This window comes from Carcharhinus amblyrhynchos, chromosome 9, assembly GCF_965287045.1.
Source record: "Carcharhinus amblyrhynchos chromosome 9, sCarAmb.v2.hapA, whole genome shotgun sequence".
Lineage (NCBI taxonomy): Eukaryota > Metazoa > Chordata > Chondrichthyes > Carcharhiniformes > Carcharhinidae > Carcharhinus > Carcharhinus amblyrhynchos.
This window is the reverse complement of record NC_137332.1, coordinates 34,183,385-34,207,157: the sequence shown is the minus strand read 5'-3', so window position 1 is coordinate 34,207,157 and position 23,773 is coordinate 34,183,385. Positions and strand designations below refer to the sequence as shown.

Below are 23,773 nucleotides of genomic sequence, written 5' to 3'. Positions count from 1 at the left end.
GCACCTGCGTGCAACCTTGGTGTTGTGTTTGATCCTGAGGTGAGTTTTCAACCAGATAAACTAACTTTCAAGTAATCTGTCCACTTCCACCTTCACAGCATTACTCAACATAGTGCTTACTGCCTCCACTCATTTGCTAATAATTTTTCTTATGTTCTTATGTTCTAATAAAACATTTGTCCACACTGTTGTTAGTTAGAACTTAACTATCCCAATCTTTTCCTAGCTGGCCTCCCATCTTGCATCCTACATTAACTTATGCTCATCCAATATTCTGATACTCATATCCTAACTCACTCCAAATCTTAGTCACCCTTCATTCCTTAGCTTGCTGACTCCTAGTCTGACAATGCCTCAATTTTAAGATCCTCATTTTTTTTTCATGGCTTTGCCCATCCCATTGTCTGCAGTCTCATCTGGACCGACAATCATTTGAGATCTTTGTGCTCTTCCATTTTCCGGCCTCATGCACATTCTCAATTTTAATCACTGGTGGCTGTGCTTTCAGTTGCCTTGGCCCGAAGCTCTGGAATTTTCTTTCCAAGTCCCGCTATCTCTGTCTCTCTCTTCTTTTAGGATGCTCTTTAGAGCTTCTCTCTTTGAGCATGCTTTTGATCATCTAATGTCACCTTCTGTCATACAATGTCAAAAATGCCTTTATTGGTATCACTTGTGTTCAATATCTTAGAATGTTTTACTACGTGTAATACATATATGAATACAAGTTGTCATTGTTGCTATTCAGCTGGAGGCAAGAATGAACCTAAAAGGACAATTTGCTCTTGAGGAGAATCAGCAAGAGCGTCACAAGGATAGAAGAGGGGTGTGAAGAAGGATTCACAGAAAATTACAACTTTGGGAAATGAATAAGAGAAGCAAATGCTGGGTGAGTGGCAACAAAGTTGACACTTCTTTTTGACACTGTTGGATTAAGTACTCTAATATCAGTGCTGCAAAAGTTACAAGCAGAGTTACTTTAGGATGCTTCAATGTGAACAAGGTAACAGCTGCAAAAAGCTGGATCTGCACATGAAAGAATGGAGGGACAAGTACAACTGAACTAGAATACAGAATCCAATCTAATAGAGGAGGAAGAGCGAGTTATAAAGCTCCCCATGTCAGCTAGAGTAACGTTCATTCTTTCAATGGAATAGGTAGGACGATCAGAAAGGTGGCCTACAATTCGCAAAGACCAATCCAATTTATTTGACTTATCGGTCAAAAACAGATGGGATTGGTTATAGAATGTCCTAGCACTAACTAGTATGAGTGTAGCATCATATATGTTATATTGGAACACAAATAAATATATATTTTAGGAATGTGAAAACTCTACCTCTTTCTTTATAAGCAACTAAAGGGCATTGGCACTAAAGTCTACTGAGTTTTCTAAATATTTTAAACAAATCATATTTACACAGATGTGTCGAACGAGAGCAGATATCTATGAATTCACCTGCAGGTAACAAATACATCTGTATAAATACTGCCTTTGAAAAACTAATCAGCACTCACCTTCGGAAATCTTTCTTTATACACATGGTTCATCATTACTATCTCATTGTCATAGAAACAAGGGGATCGTCCGGGACTGTGTTGTTAAAAGAAAAAGCACATTGAAAACACGTAAATAACAAGCCATATTAAATGTATTTTTGTTTAGGAATAATGTCAGTATTTCATCAGTAACTGGACCATAAATCGAGAGTCATTTGCAGCTTAACTGGATCTGACACTTGCGTGAGGTAACACATTATGTCATGAGAAACTGTTTACAGATCACATTTACTCAATCAGAAATGTAATTACATGGCTAATTGCTCGAATAAAGAGCAAATGGCAGACAGTTTTTTAAAAAAAATTCATTGTAGCTCTTTAGAAGATGGAATGTTAGTGCATTGCCCCCATTCACATTTCATTACGTATATGGATTGTGTACGTCCAAACACCACAACTAGATGCTGAAAAATGGACATCTGGCCCAATTTTACATACATAATCAGCAACAGCACAAGGATGGTAAGGAGTGCCTTTGATGGACTGGTGCACAATTTATGCATATGATCCAACATATCTTTTTCATAATTTGACTGTAGCTCCTTGTAACTTATAGCAAGGTAATGCTAACATTTTCATCTGATGCATGAGACATGAGTGTCAGGTAAATGATTTTGTTTATTCCATAGAGATTTATTAGGTCAGCTGTATTTTAGGGTGTTTGTCCCTCAGTGAATCATGTTTCTATGAAAAATTGGATCAGAAACAATTGTTTAACCTAAATTTTTTCCATCAGATCCCACAAAGCATCATTTTGTTTATATATTGCACAAGTGACAATGTTCTCCTAAACCACATGATACAAAAGTTAATACGTAGGTCACACACAAGTCTGCTTCTTGAGGTTACTCTGCAGCCACTCAAAAGCATTTATTGGGGGTTTCAACAAATCACTTCTGTACTAATCCATAACATGAGATAATTTCTCAAATGTCTCTTCCAGGCTAAAAAACTCAGGCTTCTCCAGTCTTTTGTCATAATCAATAACCTTGACACCAGAATTGACCTTACTGTTCTTTTCTGCATTGCCTTATGTTTGACTGTCACTGGTTTTTAATGGCAGCCAGACTGGATGCAGTATTCAAGGTTATAGTTCACGACTTTGATACGCATTCAACTGTTTGGCCATGTAGTTAAACATCCTTCATTGGTTGTTACCCTTTGTTGTTTGGACATTCGCATTGAGTGCACTAAGATGTGCATCATTTCACATGATCTATATATATATATATATATTACTTCCACTAATATGTATTGTGGAAAGCATTGTGTAATTTCTCAATAGCCCTTTCTGATTCAAGTGCCTCTCTTAGTTTCATAACACCTGTAACCAAGGCCACTTAGCATGGGTTTACGAAGCCCTGTTTTTTTATTTAAATTAGAAACAAAAGTGATACCAATACTGAACTCTGAAGTACCATACCCAGTAGTTCCCCTCGCCAACTTCATCTACAGCATAACTTCTCCATGGAATACTCTGTTTCCTTCAACTATTTGCTTATTCATTCCCACAGTTTACCCTGAATCTGAAGAATTATGTTTTATTATTAACAATCAAGCATTACTCAATGCTGTGATTGTGACTATGTTGAAATGAATACTCCAATACTAGAAATACCTGTTAAAGTTACCCAATTTAAAGTAAATCCACGAAGATACACAATCAGTATCTGACCTTGTTTCTCTCTTCAAATTAGATTCCTAAAATTTGAATTAAGCGATTGGGATAACATGCTCAACCAATGCAACACATCCTGCAATCATTCAATCTTCGAACATTCAACCTAGTGGTATTATCATCAAACCATTAATCCAGAAAGTCAGCTAATGTTCTGGGGACCTGGGTTCGAATCCCGCTATGGCAGATGGTGGAATTTGAATTCAATTAAAAAAAAACTGGAATTAAGAATCTACTGATGACTATGAAACCATCGTCGATCGTCAGAAAACTCAATCTGGTCCACTAACGTCCTTTAGGGAAGAAAATCTGCTGTCCTTATCTGGACTGGCCTACATATGACTCCAGAGCCACAACAATATGGTTGACTCTGAAGTACCCTCTGAAATGGTCTCCCAGAAAGCCAGTCAGTTCATGGGCATTCAGGGATGGGCAAATAAATGCTGGCCAGCCAGTAACACTCATATCTCATGAATGAATTAAAAAAATTACAGAAAAACAAAAAATGCTAAAAATACCCAACAGGTTCTTCAGCATCTAAAATGCAAAAAGGTAGGTTAATGGTTTGTGAGGAGATCCTATTCAGTACTTTTACATATTTTGTTTCTATTGCATTTGTAACCTATGTATAGGTTATGCACGTATTACGTGTACAAACTATTTATATTTTGCATTAATTATAAATGTATTTTGCATACTACCTCAAAATTTCCTTTAGTGGAAGTTAAATTAAAAGTACAGAAGGAACATCAGCAGCAACTAAAAATGAGATGTAAACCTGGTGAAATTACATCATAGGACTACTTGCCAAAAAGCAGATGCAGCATGTGGCAGACAGAGCTAAGCAATCCCACCACCAAGAAATCAGATCTAAGCTCTGCAATCTTGTTACAACCTGTTGTGAATGGTAGTGGACAATTGAATAACGAACTGGAGGAAAAGGCCCCTCAAATATCCCCATCCTTAATAATGAGGGAGTCCAGTACATCAGCACAAAAGACAATGGCTCACTTTTAAAAATCGTAGTTTTAAAAATTCCTCATGGCCTTGTTCTTTTTAGCCATAGAATTCCCCCAAATCACCTTCAATTTTGGCTTCTTGCACATCCCCCTACTGTAATTGCTCCACTACTAGCAACTCTGCTTTCAGCTGTCAAGATCAAAACCTCCGGAATTCCCCTCCTAAACCTCTCTGCTTCTCTAGTTCTCTCCTTCCTTTTGGACACTCCTTATGCCTACCCGTTTTGGTCACCTGCCCTGATATTTTATGTGGCTATGTGTAAAATTTACTTTATAACAGTCCTGTGAAGCACCCTGGAAATCTTGTACTATCTTAGAGGCTGCATAAATATAAGTTGTTGCTTCAAGTTGGTTGACTATGTTGTTACTGAGTTAGTAACTATGTTTCCTGTGGTTTAAGATCCAATCATGAAAAGCTATTCAAAGTTGCTTATGGTCTGGTTCCGCAGTTTTAGTAACCAGTGTCACCATCAAGCATTCCTGACTGACAATCATAATTAAATGTAGGATGGATCTCTTCCTATTCTTCCCAACAATGTGCCTTAATTCCAATCTCAAAAGAGTGCTTTTCTCAGCAAAGGTTTAGCAAGTGTTTTCCCCTTCCAGCAATCAAGACTCTAAGGAAGATTGCAAAATTGATGACAAATTATGATAGCATTGTGGCACAAGCTTCATTTGGGACCTTACAATCTATAGCGATTTCCATCACATGGTCAGAGTTAGATTCAAACCAGGCACCAGAATTGAAAGAAAAACATAGTCCTTCTCATTTCTTTCCCTTTTCAGAGTGTTTTATATTTACCTTCCATCAGGGTCTATTATTTGCTATTGAAAATTATGATCGTGTTTTATTTTTGGCCTTTGTGCAACGTTGATAGTCCCCAACAGTGTAAGCTCGGTTGTATTTTCAAAACCATCTTTCATATAGAATTCAGAAGGAAGATTTTTTTTTCCCTTTTATTTCCCTCCCATCACTGTGCTTAAGAAATTTCATTTCAATATCATGCAGCTATTTTATTTCCATCCTCACCAATCCTCCTGTCACCCTGGAAATGATGCATGGAATTTAAGGAAAGCCAGCAAATTGTTGATGACTTCATCTCTGAGTGAGCTGTATCCCTCCCAGTAACATCCTTCACAATTATAAATCTATTAGACAGCTATGACATTTAAGTAATTTAGCATTTGCCTAATAAATTAATAAACACCAGGTCTGTGTATTGTCTTGCTCTGGTCCATTATTAAATAATTCATAAGGCGAGTAGAAAACTTTGGTGCCAGTTACTTATAGAATGAAACTTTAAAATATAATACAGCAACATTAGAAATCAGCCTAAACATGTAAAAAGTAGATCAGATTATTGTTTTAAATATTTATTAAATGTTTATTCTGAGGTGATCTGTAAAATGTTTATACTGATGAAGTGAAGCCTCCGGGATGCTTTTCTATATTAAAATGTGCTTTATGAATACAAGTTATATGAAGACACATTCCAGTAACGTGACCTTTTGTAGTAGCTCGGACAGTCGTAACTGTTTATATGAAGTGTACAATCTGGACATCTATTTATAACAAATTGTAAACGAGGCTTTGGGGAATTTCACAGTAACTTCACTGCAGTGTTAGTAACATCCTTAATTCGTCACAGGCCTTACTTGTGATTAATAAATAAACTTTGTTTTTTACTTTACTTTCTTATAGTCATTCAAGCAGTGTAATAAGCAGACGTTTTAATTCATAATATTGCTTGCCTACTGCAAATTTTCACTTTTTAAAGAGGACTTCCATTTTTTTCAGATTTTGACTATGAGGAGTCAATAAACACTTATATCACAATAAGCTGTACAGCTAATTTACTTTATATTCCAAGCTATTTAATGAACAAAAAATATTTTATCTAGTCAAAGATGTTATTAGAATAGAGTGCACTTACGAAACATGGAAGCACTGAACACGATGTGGATAGGTTTATGGACGAAAAGGGATTGGTTTAGATTAGTGGGTCATTGTTTTTTTAACTGGTCGGCGCAACATCGTGGGCCGAAGGGCCTGTTCTGCGCTGTAATGTTCTATGTTTCTCTATTTTGCTAGATAACAAAATTCTCTCATTTAAAAATCATCAGTTTGCTGCACTATAATTTTCCAAAGTTAAAGTTAATGCACAACATTATCTTTCAATATTGAAAATGAAGAATGAGTCTACAATAATTTTAGAATCCAGGATGTATGGGAGTGAATTGCAAGGTAACAATCTAATTATTAGATTTCAATGTTGTCAAACAATAAACCCCAAGCAGCAGTTTAAGTCATCAAAATCCTAACACTGAATTACTTTGATTGTTGGGTAACAGTCATCTTGCTCCTTCTTCCCACACAAGAACATAACAACAGTTCTTCAACATCTTCTATTTATAAAAATGTTTTCATATGGACTGACACAAAAGTGTGCTTCATGTCAAACAATGATTTTTATTCCACTGGCTGGAAATCCAAATTGAACCTTTTAAAAACAGAGACTAAAGGTAATCTGAGCTTGCAGCTAAAGATGACTATGCAATTTGCATCACGGTACCTTCCACAGTCCGACCCTCTGGGATGGAGATACCACATCTGCAAAGACTCTTCAAAGACAATGAAAACATCATGAGTCATATGCCCTGACCTCATTGGCAAGGCAATTACCCAGGGTGTTTCCAAGCATGAACTCATCAAGCTGTAATGGGAATATGCTTTAACCCCAATCACTTAAACAATGGGACCCTGGTTGAGAGAAGGGGATTCCCATATACGAAGTGACTAAGTTGCAAGGTAGAATACACTCATAACGACCATGTTTGAATCACTGGGTGATAGTCATGTGACAGACCCATCCTTTGTGTGTTTAAGCTTCTGCAAATTTTCAAACCCTGTTTCTGGCAATGACCACTCACAGACACCACCGAGATGTCTTGAAGGAAATCAACCCTGAACCAGTGTCTCCAGCAGAACAGTCAAATAAGCTGCTTACATCTTAAAATCACATTCATGAGGGAAACAACAGGGCCACCAAACTCATTCTGAAATTAATCGAATCACCAAACTACACACCGCACGTGTGTGTGCAATTTTCCGGTGCAAGATGGAAAGTTTCCTACAGGACTTACTAAAGGTGTTTGTCTACTGAGGTGATGTTCTGATGACAGCCATATCCAAACAGAAGCATCTGGCAATTATTGAAGAAGTTTTAAAGAGATTTAAGCAGGCTAAAAAGGGAGAAATTTATGTTCCAGGCTCATGAAGTAACTTACTTAGGGCTCAAAACTGCAAGCAAAAGGGCTGCACCCAACGAAGGGGAAGATGAATGCAGTTAAGGAAGTGCTGGCCCCAGAAAAGTATTGGAATTTTTTTTTAAGGAATGGTGAACTATAATGGGAGATTTATTCTTAATCTTTCTTTGGTGTTGGCACCCCTACACACAATGCTCAAGAAGCACCAAAAACAGTACTGGAAAGAGCATCAGAAAGAAGCCCTTGAACGGATTAAACAGGCACAGTAGTAATCCAGTCTCTTAGTTCATTTTGATCCCTCGAGAAAATAATTCTTACTTTTGTCGCGTCTCCTTATGGAATCACACAAGATGGAAGATGGTGCAGAAAGGCCAATCGCCTATGCCTTGAGGACTCTAATTGTTGCTGAAAAAGCTTACTCTTAACTACCCATCATCATCTGAGTGAAGAAGTTCCATCAGTCCATTTATGAACGGCATTTCATTCTAGTTACTAACCATAAACCCCACTGGGTCTATTTAAGAGAGATAAGGCCATTCCCATAGCTTCAGTGAGGGTCCAACGCTGGGCTCTATTGGTAACAGCCGAAAAGTATACCTTTCAACATAGGCCAGGTGCAGGCACACACATTTCAAACACTTTAAGCTGCCATATCCTACCCAAAGTATATCGTCTCCACTGGTATGCTCCTTCAGTGCAATTAAGCTCCTTTCAGAAGATGGATTATTATGAGCAGCAAGAGTGGTTGTTCCTACTCCCACTAGAAAGTTATTGCTACAAGTTGCATTGTGTCCATCCTGTGATGAAGATGATGGATGGGGATTTCAGTATCTGAGGAGTCGTGAATGGTGTTGAATGTTACGTGATCATCAGTGAACATCCCACTTCTGACCTTATGATGGAGGGAAGGCCATTGACGGAGCAGCTAAAGATGGTTGGATCTTGGAACCCCTGCAGCGATGTCTCAGGATGGACAGGACTGGCTTTGAGATAATTGGCACACTGGCAGAAAGTTTGAAAATCAGAGGGAAAATGAGGAAATGTTTAACGTGTCAGTGGCTAGGATCTGGAATGTACTACCTGAGCGTGAGGTGGAAGCAGATTCCATCAGGGTTTTCAAGAACAAGTTGAATGGAAAATTGAAGGGAAAGCATTTACAGGGTTATGGGATTGAAGAAACACATCAGATCAGCCATGATCTTATTGACTGATGGAGCAGGCTTAAGGGGCAGAATGGCCTAGTACATAAGAACTAGGAAGCAGGAGTAGGCCATCTGGCCCCTTGAGCCTGCTCCGCTATTCAATAAGATCATGGCTGATCTTTTTGTGGGCTCAGCTCCACTTACCTGCCCGCTCACCCGCCAAACCTGTACTCAGCACTTCTCCTATTATGTTATCTTACAATTGTACAACACATTGGCAAGGTCACTTTTAGAGTATTGCACACAATTCTGGTCGCCCTCTATAGGAAGGATGTTAGTAACCTGGAAAGCCGCAAAAAGGATTTACAGGGATGTTACCACGATTGGAAGGTTTGAATTATAAGGAGGCTGGATAGGCTGGAACTTTTTTTCCCTTGAGCGCAGGAGGATGAGGGCTGACCTGATAGAGATTTATAAAATCATGAGGGGCATAGATAAGGTGAATAGCCAAGGTCTTTTTCCCAGAGTAGGGAGTCCAAAACTAGAGGGCATAGTTTAAGATGAGAGGCGAAAGATTTCAAAAGGGCCTCAGGGGTAATTTTTTTCACACAGAGAGTGGTACATAAATGGAATGAGCTGGCAGGGAAGGTGGTAGAGGCAGGTACAATTATAACATGTAAAATACATTTGGGCATGTACATGGATAGGAAAGCTTGAGAAAGATATGGGCCAAATGCAAGCAATGGGATTAATTCAGTTTAGGAAACCTGGTCGGCATGGGTGAGTTGGGCCGAAGGGTCTATTTCCATGCTGTATATCTCGATAACTCTATGCTGACATGCAGCTATGTGTGGATGCCCAGGATAGACATCAATGTTGAGAATCTGGTGACACAATGTTACCATTATCAAAATCAGCAAAAATTGAAATCCACAGCCTGAATGCACCCTCAAGAGCGACCAGGTCGACCATGGATCTGACTACACGTCAATTTTCAGGCCATATGTGCCATATGTGCACTCTAAATGGCTGGACATACACGAAATGAAGTCCACAACCTCATCAGCAATGGTCAAGAAATTGTTACAGATGTTTGCACTCAGGGGTTCTCCGAGGTGTTAGTATCCAATAGTGGGACTGCTTTCACTAATGAAGAGTTCCAGCATTTCATGAGAACAAACGGCATTTAATATACGTGAACTGCACTGTACCACCTGCTTCAAACGGACTGGCTGAAAGAGCTGTCCAAAAATTCAAAGTTACCAGCCTCTCTCTGAACCAATTCAGATTCCAGCATAATTTGCTTTGATTTCCACAAACCAAACTGGCCCATTTCCTAATCGCCCTTAGAACAGTACCCCACGTCACCACAGGTATTACACCTGCCAAGGGTGGTGCAAACAGGATACGACCTTGAAACAAAGACGTCAACAATTGAGACTGACAGCCATCACTGAAATGTCGGGTTATTAATAAACATTGAAAAGTTCTGTTTTTGTAAAGGGATTTTTTAAACTTACTGCAAGCCTCATGATGAATTTGTTTACATTCATCGTAAAAAACAGATTGTCATGTTTCAGCAAAGCACATAATATTAATGTGAAATGCAGCAAAACTGGATTATGACCACGACAAAGTGTCCTCGGTGGTCAAGCCAAAAATAGGAAGAATTGACAGAAGAAGATAAGCTGTGGATGGGGGAAAGAACGTGTTCATCAATGCTGGAATCTGAATTTTCTAATCTATTTTTAGAAATCTAATGCTTGGTCTCAAATATTCGAACAAGGCACGTGTTTTCAATAATGTCTGACTTGCATCAAAAAAAAACCCATTAACAAATACTCAGATGAAAACACTTCTTGCCACTCAATGTCATTAGCATGCTTTGCAGATATCATTTCAGTGCTTAATTTATAAATCATCAGCTGAAGGTTTATAAAGAGGGATGCCTACTTTGTGAAGGCTTGCCTTCAGTGAAAATTATTGCACCTCAATCTTAGACAATCATTATATAAAACAATCAATACTTCAGGTGCACAGGAATTCAAACAAATGCATACTGACTCTTTTCCTGCAATTCCTGCCTAAGTAATGTTACATTTATGTTGGCATGCCTGTCAAGTTTTATTTTTACGGTACTAACCTGAGGCTGCGTGATCGAGGACGCATGGCAGGAGACTGTCGTCCATCATCATCTGTGATGCTTTCTGTGCTGAAGTGCTTGCTGAGGAAATGCAGTTCATCGGCGGTGGGCTGATATGGCAGCTGGTGAAGTTTTTCCTGTGATGAGCAGGATGACTGTGTGCAGTAAACAAAGTCTTTCTAAGTACTATTTCTCATTAGTCTCAACTCCATTGCTCTAAATGACTAGAGCATGGAAGGGAAGGATTTTTTTTTAAAAAAAGCATTCAAGGCAAAATGAAAACATCAAATAAATCTGCTAATTTCATCAATATGATGCCACTTGCTACACCAAATTTTGACTGATGTTGGCACCTCAAGCCTACACAATTATGGATTACATCACAGTTAACCCACTCCTGTAAAGCAAAGCACATTTATTACAAAAGTAAAATGTAATTTTAAAGACAGCTTATCTTTCCTTAAAACACAGCTGCTGAAATATACACACATTATATATATACTTTTTTTAAGCAAGAAAATCATTCTGGGCAATAAGTAGAATAATGCTAGTTCTAATTTTCACAGGATGTGTTTCAAGAATGTATATACAAGGATTCTATTAAAAGTCTACAGGTTGATAATGTTCATCATCATTTCCATTTAATTATTCTAGCAAGATTGTTTTAATTCCAAGGAAGCTGCAGTTCTGACTGAAGTGGTCTAAGTGTAGTCTTTCCTATCACAAGTAGCATGACAACAAATATCTAAACAAAGAACTTCATTTATTATTTCATTTAACCATTATTTCTCTTTCAAGTGCCAACCCTGAAAAAGTTTTCAATATGATTTCTCTTTATCTCTTGCATGCTATTTAACTTCATTATTTTTGTTTTCTTGCCTTTGATTCTCACTTTTGAAGGATTACTCTTAGCTTCTTTCTCAACACCTGCCACCACTGCTTATGACTCCAGCTTAAGTTTCATCCTTCCCCTTTTGGATCCATTCATGATCACCAAAGCCTTTGAGTTACGCAACTTGACTCTGACTACAATTTTCAACACTTCACACTATCCACCCTCTCCAGCAGGCCACATACACACTCTTGACCTCTCGCTCCAATTTATACCTTAGCTGTCCTGATCGTTAATTCTTCCATCCTCCATCACATCCAACAAAACAAAAAAGATTTTGTTTACTTTAATTAATTAAAAACCAGAGGTTTAATTAATTTTGAGTGCAATTCTACTTGCTAATCCTTCAGCCCCTTCACTTTCATAATTTATTACATGCTTTTCACCATTTCCTCTGCCCTCCATTTTCTGACACCCAATGATCTGTTTAAGCAGAATGCCTTAGCTCAATGGAATGAGTTTTGAGCTTGTAAAATTTCTTCTGTCGCTTCCACCTCTTTATTTTGTCCAAGTATGTGCTGGTTAGGTGGAATGACCATGCTAAATTGTCCTTTTGTGACCAGGGATATGTAGGTTAGGTGGTAAATGCGTGGGGTTATGAGGATAGGGCAGGAGGTGAGTGAATTTGGATAAGATGCTCTTTCCAAGAATAGCAGCAGACCTGATGGACCAATTGGCCTCCTTCTGCAGAGCAGGGATTCTATGGTTTTAAGGGGCTTGCTGTCCACCCCTCTAAGTATTTGATCACTTCTCCGATATCGAGCCTTCTCAGTCTCCTTAAGCCCCTTCCTTTAAAGTTTTACCTATTCTTGATCTTTATACTGACATTAAATGTCTCAGTTTCATTACTCCCTTAACTATGTCTATGCCTCTCTGTTCTCTAAATTCTCAGCTCTAAATCATTTTTAGACCAAGGACAAAAGAGGTGTTGAAGAAGATCAGGCCAAGGGCAAGTAGCCACTTGAGCTAAGTAAGGACCCTCTGCCATGCTGACTGAAAATTTTCCAAATGGCAAATGAGGTCCACATTGCAGCCAAAGACAGCCTTGAAAGAGAATGTGACCTCCTGGAGAGGGGAAGGTAGAGTTTCATCCCAAGGGTTACCATTCCAGCCATTCCCCACTGCACCGAACATGGCCATGGTTGGTGCTGGCCATACAGTGAAGCAGTTGCCTGGCAGTTGTGGGTATTTTAAACCCATCTTCTTTTAATCTGATCTTCAAAGAAAACTGTCATTGTCACATGTCCTGTTTCGCTCTGTGATGGCATCGGTAGCTTCCACTGCAGACAGTGCAACTGCCAATGTGTCATTACTGGAGGACCTCCAATTGGCTCTCTGGCCTCAGCAGTTCACACATTTTCCTTGACTGGATTTCAAGTGGCTCTCTGATCGCTAATTTGCCAACTCTTCAAAAATCACGTTGGGAGACTAATTTCAACATGGTGTAGTTTTTAGACCCAAGATTGAATCTAACATTGGATGAGTTTTGAGCTTGTAAGATTTCTTCCATTGCTTCTACCTCTTTGTTTGTCCAAGGACTTGCTGGTTGGGTGGAATGGCCATGCTAAATTGTCCTTTTGTGACCAGGGATATGTAGGTTAGGTGGTAAATGCGTAGGACTATGAGGATCGGGCAGGAGGAGAGTGAATTTGGGTAAGATGCTCTTTTCAAGAGAGGCTGCAGACTCGATGGGCTAATTGGCCTCCTCCTGCACACCAGGGATTCTATGGTTCTAAGGGGCTTGCTGTCCACCCCTCTAAGTATCTGATCACTTCTCCGATCTTGAGCCTTCTCAATCTCCTTAAGCCCCTTCCTTTAAAGTTTTACCTATTCCAAACCAAATCCAGATCATGATCTTGGAACCATAATTTGACTATGGTTGAGTTCTAAGTAACCATTCCCCAAGCCATGACTGATCTTATCTATCTCCTCTCGAAAGCTTCCCAGCCGCACATTTTGCAATACTGTCACTGCCCGACTGAGCATTGTCCAATCTCCTCCTCAATCCAGCTCCCCACACTCTCACTTCACCTCTCCCGAAATACAAAGGCAATATAATCTCCGAAGAAAGATATGGGGTGGTGTTAACTGAACACAGGAGGCGGGAACCCCAGGAAACAGGTAGAATGTCAGTGTTATATTCTGTCCAACATCACACTCTATTAGCTTCAATGGACGGTAAAATTGAGCATTGTTTTCTGATGGGCAAATTAGGTTAAATTTGCCCCAACTGTTCCAGTCTGTTTCTGTTCCACCAAACTAGTTTCTTCTTACCCTGATTCAATCCTTCTTTCATCCACTAACGTTAACATCTCCTCTCATACCCTTTGCAGCTTTAACAATTTCAATTAATATACAGTTCGATCCTGCACCAGGATGGTCTTTCTAACCTTGTATACTGTATTCAATGCTCACAGTGCGGTTCTCTCTACACTGGGAAAGCAAATGCAAGTTAATCAAAATCTTAATGTTTTTGCTTTGTGCAGAAATGTGACCTTTATTTACCTGCAGATAGCCACTTTAAGAACTCCACCTATTCTTAATGTAATTTATCAGTCTTTGATCTTCTGAACTGTTCAGATGAAGTTCCAAAACAGTAGTTAATTTTCTGCTGGACACACCAGTCTCTCAACAATGAACTTTGTATTTCAGGATTTCATTTACATGTTTCATTCTACTCAAAATACTGAATGCTTGAGGTGTAGGGAGCATTTGACACTGTTTGGGGTAGGAAAAAGGAATTTTGTGTCAAAAATCTTCAAAACATTGGCAGGGGTCTGGGCCTCTGGTGGGGATCTATTCTTTTTTCTGTTTGCACGATTGGCAGACCCGTTGTTCTTTGTTTTCATTTTCTACCTCATCAAGTCTTTCTAAACGTTACTCTTTTTTATTACTTCCGCCACCTAACGTTTGTTAGTCTATATGTAAACAATATATTTCAAAAACCTATGAATGGATTTCAGCAAAACTTGGTACACATAGGTAAGGCCCAAGGAAGAACTAATTTTTGGCAAAGATGTGGATCCAGATACAGAACTTCGAATTTTTTTAATGACCTGTTAACATTGGGAGATAGAGTGGATTGATTTTTTTTTAAAGGTTGTTGTGGGTTGTTTTACTTAGAATTTGGTTGTTTTAGAATGTTGTAGATTGTTTTAACCTCTATGATGCAATTTGTCACAACTGTCAAAATGTGATCAGAGTTTTCAAAACAGGTTATTGTATGTAGATGTGCCCGAAGCCTCCTCAGCGAGGTGGAAGCCCTTAATAAAAGGATGACTTTTTTCAGCTTTGATGAACAATCAGGCAGAGAAAAACCTCAAGGAGGAGTTGCATAACAGTAATAATGTTGAGTTGACACAACGTGGTGGAGGTATGTGGCCTACTGAGTGCCATCTCAACTTGTTTCTCATACTTTTATTGTGTGAGAACCTTTCTCTTTTGTCTTTTTTCCTGCCAACTATTTGCCCTTTTTCATATGCTAGCATTAATTTACCTAATTATCGAGGTGTTCCTAAGTTATTTAATACACCAACTTCCTTTATATGTTTGCCATGTTTGTAGGTTCTCCCTTCAGCTCCTCTCCCCTTTTTTATATTTTCCCATCCTTATTAAATTGCTCAATTAACTCTTAGTCTGCTGAAGTAAACACATAAGAATGGTCAGAATCTTTTCAGATGCTAACTGGCAGGTGTTTCCTGCAATTTCTGTTTTTTTTATTACAGATTTTGAGCCATTTTTATTTGATTACTATTTTTCCTTCAAATCATTTTGAAGAAAAAATATGGGATTTGGTCAAATGAGCACTGATGGTATGGTCAAATGTACTTAATTTAGGACAAATCTCTTTCACAAAGACCTTCACAATGATTTTCAACACAATATACATAATGGAAGTTTAAGGTAATGCAAGCATTTTCAAATCTTTAATGTTTGGCAGCAGCATCAAGAATAAATATAAAAAGTAAACATTTCCAGACATTCACTATTAATATACAAATGATACTTGGAACACAACTTGTAATCGAAATAAAGGCCTTGGTTTGCTGAAAAGATTTTTCCAAAAATGACACCAGCAACTGCTGATATTGAACAGTGATCCTCCCAAAATTAAGAATATGCTTCCAACAAGAGGAGGTTGCTCCCGCTAATTACATCAACACACCCAGTTGAATAAGCAGTATCCAAAATCAAAAAAGATTGGTTAATTTGCCATTGCTGTTGCCAGCACATATTTAATCACTTGGTTATACAATTAGAATGATACTTGCAAATGTAAGAAAAGATATTAGCAAATATTTTCCATGTACTCTGATTTTACTAAAAGAATGGAAACACAAATTGTTATCGAGAAGTACAAGAATCACAAAAGGACAAAGGTAAAAGCAGCATTCAAATAAAGAGCAGCTCAGAAATAGGAGGAAGCAGACAGAGAAATGTGTGGCAAAGATGGATTCAGTGCAGATGTGCAGCACTAGTCAAAATGTGTTAAATGACATGCAACCCACCACATGGGATTATGATGCAGTGGCATTAGTGCAGGCATGATTTAAACGAGAGGTGGGATGAGCACTTAATATCCCTTGTCACAATGATACTGAAGAGTGATAAAAGGGGACTGGCAATATTGACTCAATATACTTTTACAGCACTAGAAAGAGCTTATATACTTTAAGGTTCAAGGACAGAATCAAGTTGATTAGAATTAAGCAATGAATAGAGGAGCTATTACACTGTGGATTTATACTAAAGGCCAATTTTTTTTATTCATTCAAGGGATGTGGACATTGTTGGCTAGGCCAGCCAACATTTATTACCCATCCCTAACTGCCCTTCAGATGGTCATGTTGAGCTGCCTTCTCGAACTGCTGCAGTCCATGTGACGTAGGGACACCTAAAGTACTGTTAGGTAGGGAGTTCCATGATTTTGACCTAGTAACAAGTGATACATTTCCAAGTCAGGTTGGTGTGTGGTATGGAGGGGAACCCCCAGGAGATGGTGTTCCTGTGTGCCTGCTGCTCTTGTCCTAATAGATGGTGTTGATTGTGGGTTTGGAAGGTGCTGTTTTAAGTGACTTGCTGAGTTCTTGCAGTGCATCTTGTAAATGGTACACACTACTGCCAGTGCGTGTCATTGGTAGAGGAGGCAAATGTTGGTGGATGTCACGTGGGGTGGGGTGAGCAAAATTTGCAGGCAAATTACAGAAAGATGGAGGAACTTTAGAGTAGTGATAATACAAGGCTTCAATTATAACAGGACTTGTAAAAGAACAGAGTGAAGAACAAAGCGGAGGGAGGAGTTACTCAAGAGAAATACAAGAGAACTACCTATATCAGTATGTCGTTACAAAGGCATATGGGCTTCTCAGCTTTACGACACAGTACAGAGTAAAAATGCTAATGAACTAAACCGTTAGCTCCCAGTTAGAATATTATGACCAATCTAGGCACTTTAAGAAGAATACAAAGGCCTGATAGGATGTGCAGAGGAGGTTCAAGAGAATGGTAGTAGAGATGAAAGACTTTAATTACATGGATAGACTACAGAAACTGGGGTTGTTCTTGTTAGACCAGAGAAGGTTAAGCAGAGTTTTGATAAAGATGTTCAAAATCATGAAGGGAATGATAGGGTGAACAGGGAGGAAGTGTCAGAAGGGATAGCAAAATGAGGGCACAGACATAAGTTGGCCAAAGAAACAGGCACCATGAGGAAAAGAAAACTTTTGCTCAGTGAATTGTCACAATCTGGAATGTACTGACTGAAAGGGTGATGGAAACAGATTCAGTAATACTTACAAGGGAACAAAGTAGAAAAAAGTAGAGAAAATTCCAGGGCTGCAGGAGTGATCAGGGAAGCTCTTTCAAAGACCCATCAGAGGAATGATAAACCAAATGACGTCCTGCTTTGCTGTATCGCCGCATGATTTTATGATTCAATACTAAATTACAGGATCACAGTAGCAGCAGAACACAAGATACAGATTTTTTGTGCATGTAATTAATCAATAATTGGTACGAGTGATAATGTATTAAAAAATAACCAATACATACAGATACTGTGGAACTGGGTGTATTGGTTCCATATCCAGAAGAAGGCAGGGAGGCCAGGGACCATCGGCGTCCATCAGTCCTGGAGATTTGGGAAGAGAAATTATAAAATGGTGACAAGTAAAACCGCTTAACTATTTTCAGGTTGTATATAATCTTTAAAAAGGTGAAAGATATTCTACATGAGGTATTACTTGAACTCCAATGCACTGTCCTATATAGTGAATTGCCAGTTACACACACCCCGTCAGTGAGTCAAAGCAAAGATCAGGTATAATTTAAGAACTAAATAATTTAAGAACTGAAAAGACAAAGTCATCCCTCATACCAGTAAGACTAACAGCATCATCAGGATTTTGTTTATTCTTTCAGCCACATTTTAATACCCAAGGTTCAGGAAACTAAAAATAGAAGTGAAAGTAAAATGGCAAAATCTTATTTTTTTTAAACTGGAGATAGCCTCAGCTCTTTTAAAAGTGTTACAGAGGATCAACGTCAACATGGACCCCCAAACTTGACCCATCCCTCCCCCAAGCATCCCCACCATCCCATAAAAAATGTGTTCTTTTAATGTATGTTTCTGGCTCTAGCTAAATTCAAGATTCTTGACACACTTGGATTCTTCAGCTTATGTCAGGAATGTTTCATTTTTGAGTTCATATCACTCAAAATGTTTCAGTTTCTGCTAAAGACAAAAAAAATCATCTGGAGTTCTGGATAACTGTACTACATTGATTGCCCTTAAGCAATTTACAATCTTTTATTGGTGTCAGTGAAGGTCAATCTCAGGAATAAGACTGTTGACTTAATCTCACATATCACCTTTTTAATTGAACCACCAAGGTACCATACTAATCCTTTTTTTTATTTGTGTTGATTTTAAGCTTGAATCTTCTCTTCAGCATCACTGTTGGCTGGAGTTTTCAGCTGGAAGGCTTCCTAGATTTGCATTGCTTCACAGCATAAGAGGTGGGTATTGTTCCCTCCTGGTTTATTTACGCTCTTTACCACAGTGTTGCCATCTGTTCAAAGTCACGAACTTACAAAAGACCTGTTCTTTGCAAAGCTGTATATGCTATTGCTAGTCCTAAAGTCACAGGTATTTTCAAGCAGAAGGAATGGAACAAAGAGAAGAGGATACATAAATAGTAAGTTACCAGGACTTACTGAAACGCTTAATGTAAACAAAATAAGCACTACAATAAAATGTTAGAATAACAATCATGGATACCTCAGGAGAAATTTAATTAATAGATATCTCTGAACTATGGGGGGCGATTCTCCCATTGCGACCCACAAATTTTCTGGTGGGTTCGGTCAGGAGAATCGCGTGTCGGCCAATTTGCAGGATTCGCATACGTGCTCCTGACACGTGCACGTATCCCAGAGTCGGAGAACAGCCACAGTTGAGACCGCTCTGGAAACCAGCAGGAAGAGGGGTAAGAAATTTAAATCTGTTTTTGATATATTTTAAAGGTAGTTTAAAAATGATTACCAGACCCGGCACGGAATTTGCCAGGCCCGATAGCATCTCCCACCCTGCCAGGAATACTTCATTCTGGTGGGGTTTGAATGGTATGCTGGCCTTTATAGCGAGAGGGATAGAATATAAAAGTAGGGAGGTCTTGCTGCAACTGTACAGGGCACTGATGAGGCCGCAGCTGGAGTACTGTGCGCAGTTTTGGTCGCCACACCTGCGTAAGGATATTTTGGCCTTGGAGGGAGTGCAGAGGAGGTTGACTAGGCTGATACCAGAGATGAGGGGGTTGGACAATGAAGAGAGACTAAATAGACTGGGTCTGTACTCGCTGGAGTTTAGAAGGATGAGGGACGATCTTATAGAGACGTATAAGATAATGAAAGGGACGGATAGGGTAGAGGTAGAGAGATTCTTCCCACTTAGAAAGGATAGCAGGACTAGAGGGCACAGCCTCAAGATAATAGAGCATAGAACATAACAGCACAGTACAAGCCATTCGGCCCTCGATGTTGCACCGACCAGTGGAACCAATCTAATGACCCTCTAACCTAAACTATTCCAATGTTATCCATATACCTATCCACTGACCATTTGAACGCCCTTAAAGTTAGCGAGTCCACAACTGCTGCAGCAGGGCATTCTACGCCCTTACTACCCTCTGAATAAAGAGCCTACCTCTGACATCTGTCCTATAATTACCACCCCTTAATTTAAAGCTATGTCCCCTTGTGTTAGCCATCACCATTCGAGGTAAAAGGCTCACACTGTCCACCCTATCCAATCCTTTGATCATCTTGTATGCCTCAATCAGGTCACCTCGTAACCTTCTTCTCTCCAATGAAAATAACCTCAAGTCCCTCAGCCTTTCCTCATAAGACCTTCCCACCATACAGGCAACATCCTGGTAAACCTCCTCTGCACCCTTTCCAATGCCCCCACATATTTCTTATAATGCGGCGACCAGAACTGTACGCAATACGCCAAGTGCGGCCGCACCAGAGTTTTGTACAGTTGTAACATGACCTCACGGCTCCGAAATTCAATCCCTCTACCAATAAAAGCTAACACACTGTACGCCTTCTTAACAACCTTATCAACCTGGGTGCCAACTTTCAGGGTGCTATGCACATGTACCCCGAGATCTCTCTGCTCGTCAACACTACTGAGTCCTTCCATTAGCCCTATATTCTGTATTCTTGTTATTCTTACCAAAGTGAATCACCTCACACTTTTCCGTATTAAACTCCATCTGCCACCTCTCAGCCCAGCTCTGCAGCTTATCTATATCCCTCTGCAAACTGTAACATCCATCCTCGCTGTCTACAACTCCTCCAACTTTGGTGTCATCAGCAAATTTACTAATCCATCCAAGGGGGGGACAGTTTAGAGCGGAGTTGAGGAGGAACTTCTTCACTCAAAGGACGGTGAATCTCTGGAACTCTCTGCCCGTCGAAGTGGTGGAGGCGACCTCGCTAAAAATATTTAAGTCACGGGTAGGTAGGTTTTTGACAGACAAGGGAATTAAGAGTTATGGAGAGAGAGCGGGAAAGTGGAACTGACCCACTTCAGATCAGCCATGATCTTATTGAATGGCGGGGCAGACTCGAAGGGCTAGATGGCCTACTCCTGCTCCTATTTCTTATGTTCTTATGCTCATGTTCAGGGAACCAGCAGGAGGGGGAGGCAATTGGGGCCCCCCAGGGGATTGGGCGGCAGGGGGGTGGTGCCCCTTGGGCATGGGCACCCTGGCAGAGTCAACCTGTGCCCCTGGCACTGCCCAAGGGGCAAACTGCCTATGCCCAGGGAGCACCTTGGCATTGCCCACCAAGCATCAGGCATGACCTAAGGGTGATCGGTGGGGCTGGGAGATCTCGCTACCACTCTGCATGACTCTGTATGGGGATCAGTCTGGGCTGGAGAGAGACTAGCGATTGGGGCAGGCGAAGGTGGGGGGCCAGGACATCAAGGCGCTCTGGGATGGGGATGCAGAGGTCCAGAGCTGTCAGACTCTGGCACGAATAGGCCACCCCCTGCAGGTTTTTAATGAGATTCATGATTGTGACATCTGCAGAGCACAGTGTGGAGATCCAGCTCTGAAGCTGCACTGAAAAACAGTCACGATCTTGACCAGTTTTTCTACCAATTCTGCACTTTTGGGAGAAATGGTTGCATGGTTCTAATTTGAAACTGGACCAGAGTGGCACTGGACATGAACCATTTGGCAGAAGAACAAATACCACTAAAAGTAACTCTCATCAATAGCACCCAAGAGAAGGACATCACAAAAACAAAAGCTGCCCGTCAAAACCAAAAACGTGCGTGTAGATTTGGTTTCTGCCATTCATTGAAACTGATAATGACCTGAAGTGTCCATCAACTGTAGAAGGTTTGAGCAAAACAATGAAGACTAAGAGATTTTGCTACAAAGTCAAGTAGGCATGTGGTAGGGTTTGGATCAAATGGTTGGAGTAACTCCCTCGCTGACAATCTCCACTTCCTGGAACAACAGACTTCAGTTTTGCTGAAATACAATTAGATGCAAAGGACTTTCAATTCTACGGATTGCTAAAGTGCGTGACAGAACAAAAACCTGTGGATGAAACTCTGTTTCTTAATAGGGACTTAATGAGGGGGAAAACTGGATCAAGCTATTGGCCCAAAATTGATCACTGTCACTTGTAATTTTACCTCCAAACGCCCATCGGAGCAAAGCAATTAAGCAACTGCACCAGAATTCTGGGATGGTTACAACACTGAAGGTGCTCATTTAGCCTGTTGAGTCCATGCCAACTCTCTGCAAGAGCAATTTAGCTACTCCCATTCCTGAGACTGCTCCCACAGATTTGCAGATTCTTTCCCTTCAGGTGCTTATCCAATCCCATTCTGAAAGCCATAATTGAATCTTCCTCACGTAATCCTATCAGACAATGCATTCCAGATGTAGATCCGGATTCTCCCTAAAAAAATCTAAGAGCCCAACATGCGGAATAATGGGAGTATTTCCCACCCTTTTTTGCGGGCATTTTTACCAGAGCGAATCTCCGACACTCTGAGCATTGCAAAGTGTATCTGTGGGATTCACTCTGGGAAGTAGTGGGCGGGCCTATTTCTACCCAAGAGGCTGGTAGCATGGTGCTGAGTGGGTCAGTGCACATGCGCCGATCCATCAGCGTGGAGATTGGCGCATGTGCCAATGTGGCCCCCCCTGCCACCCCCCAATTGCTGGGTGCCAGGCTGGCACTGCCGTAGGGGTAGCCCCTGCCCCCAACCTTCTGGGGAGCCTCAATGGCCTTTGTTCCCTCCAGTGGGGTCAGGGCACCTGTTCCCCGTGAGTGGAGAGCGGTCGTAAATGCCTCTGGAGGGTACCACTCCCAGTGGAGGGAGATGCTAGCTGGCCCACAGAATATTGTCCCGGGCCCATTAATCATACTGAAATTCTCATTTCAACATGATAATCTGCTCCGCACTGATTACGCTCAAAAAAAAAGCTGGGCTGGCAGAATCCGGGCCAAAACGTTTCACTGCATAAAAATACTTTCCCCATGTTGATATATATATCTAATTCTCAGTGACCCTAACTAGTATTGTGAAAACATTTTAAAAAATTGGAACGGGAATCAATAATTCTGTCCCTTGAGCCTGCTCTGCTCCTCAATTAGGCTCCTTAGACATTAGCTTCCAAGTACATGACAGGTACCACCCAGAAAGACAAGAACAGCGGACAAATGGGAACACTGCCATCTGAAAGTTTCCCTCCAAGTCATTGGGCATCCCAACTTGGAAACCTATCACTATTCCTTCACTGTCATCGGGTTAAAATCCCAGAACTCCCTTTCAACAGCACTGGATGGGCTGCAACAGTTTGAGACGGCAACTCACCTCTGCCTTCTCAAGGGCAATTAGGAACAGGACAAGAAATGCTGGCCTTGTCAGCGATGCCCACATTCCACAAATGATTTCTTTAAAATCATGGGTCATCTTCTGCCTCAGCTCCACCTACCCACATTATCTCATATTGTTTGATTCCCTTAATTTACAAAATCTATCATCTCTGACCTTGAACACAAACAACTGACACGCCTTCTGACACGGAGAAGTCCAAAGATTTATAACCCTTTGGCTGAAGAAATTTCTCCTCATCAGCAGGTGCATGGGGACACCACCACCTGCAAGTTACCCTTGAAGCCACATACCATCCCGACTTGGAAATATATCACCATTCCTTCACTATTGCTGTATCAAAATCCTGGAACTCTCCCTAGCAGCACTTTGTACCCAAAACACATGGACTGCAATGGTTCAAGAATGCAGCTCACATCACCATCTCAAGGACAATTAGGGATGAGCAAGAAATGGTGGTCTAGCCTGTGACGCCTACACCCAATAAAACAATTTCAAAAAATGCTCCACCACTTAGTATGAGACACTGAATCCTAGTCCTAGATCCATCAGTTAGCAAAAACATCCTCCCAGAAACTATCCCACGAAGCCCCTTGAGAATTTTATCCTCATCAATACGATCATCCCTCATTCTTCTAAACTTAGGG

At 40.3% G+C, this 23,773-nt stretch overlaps 1 protein-coding gene across 6 annotated transcripts in view; it reads right to left on the bottom strand.

Moving 5' to 3' along the window:
• Nucleotides 1-23,773, bottom strand: part of mast2 (microtubule associated serine/threonine kinase 2) — a 405,638-nt gene that overhangs the window by 61,517 nt on the left and 320,348 nt on the right. For all 6 annotated transcript variants that reach the window (XM_080195426.1, XM_080195427.1, XM_080195428.1 and 3 more), the window contains 3 exons: nt 17,750-17,828; nt 10,807-10,961; nt 1,516-1,591 (listed from right to left, as the gene is read on the bottom strand). In XM_080195426.1, the coding sequence (XP_080051552.1) occupies nt 1,516-1,591; nt 10,807-10,961; nt 17,750-17,828 (310 nt within the window). The remainder of the gene's footprint in view (nt 1-1,515; nt 1,592-10,806; nt 10,962-17,749; nt 17,829-23,773) is intronic.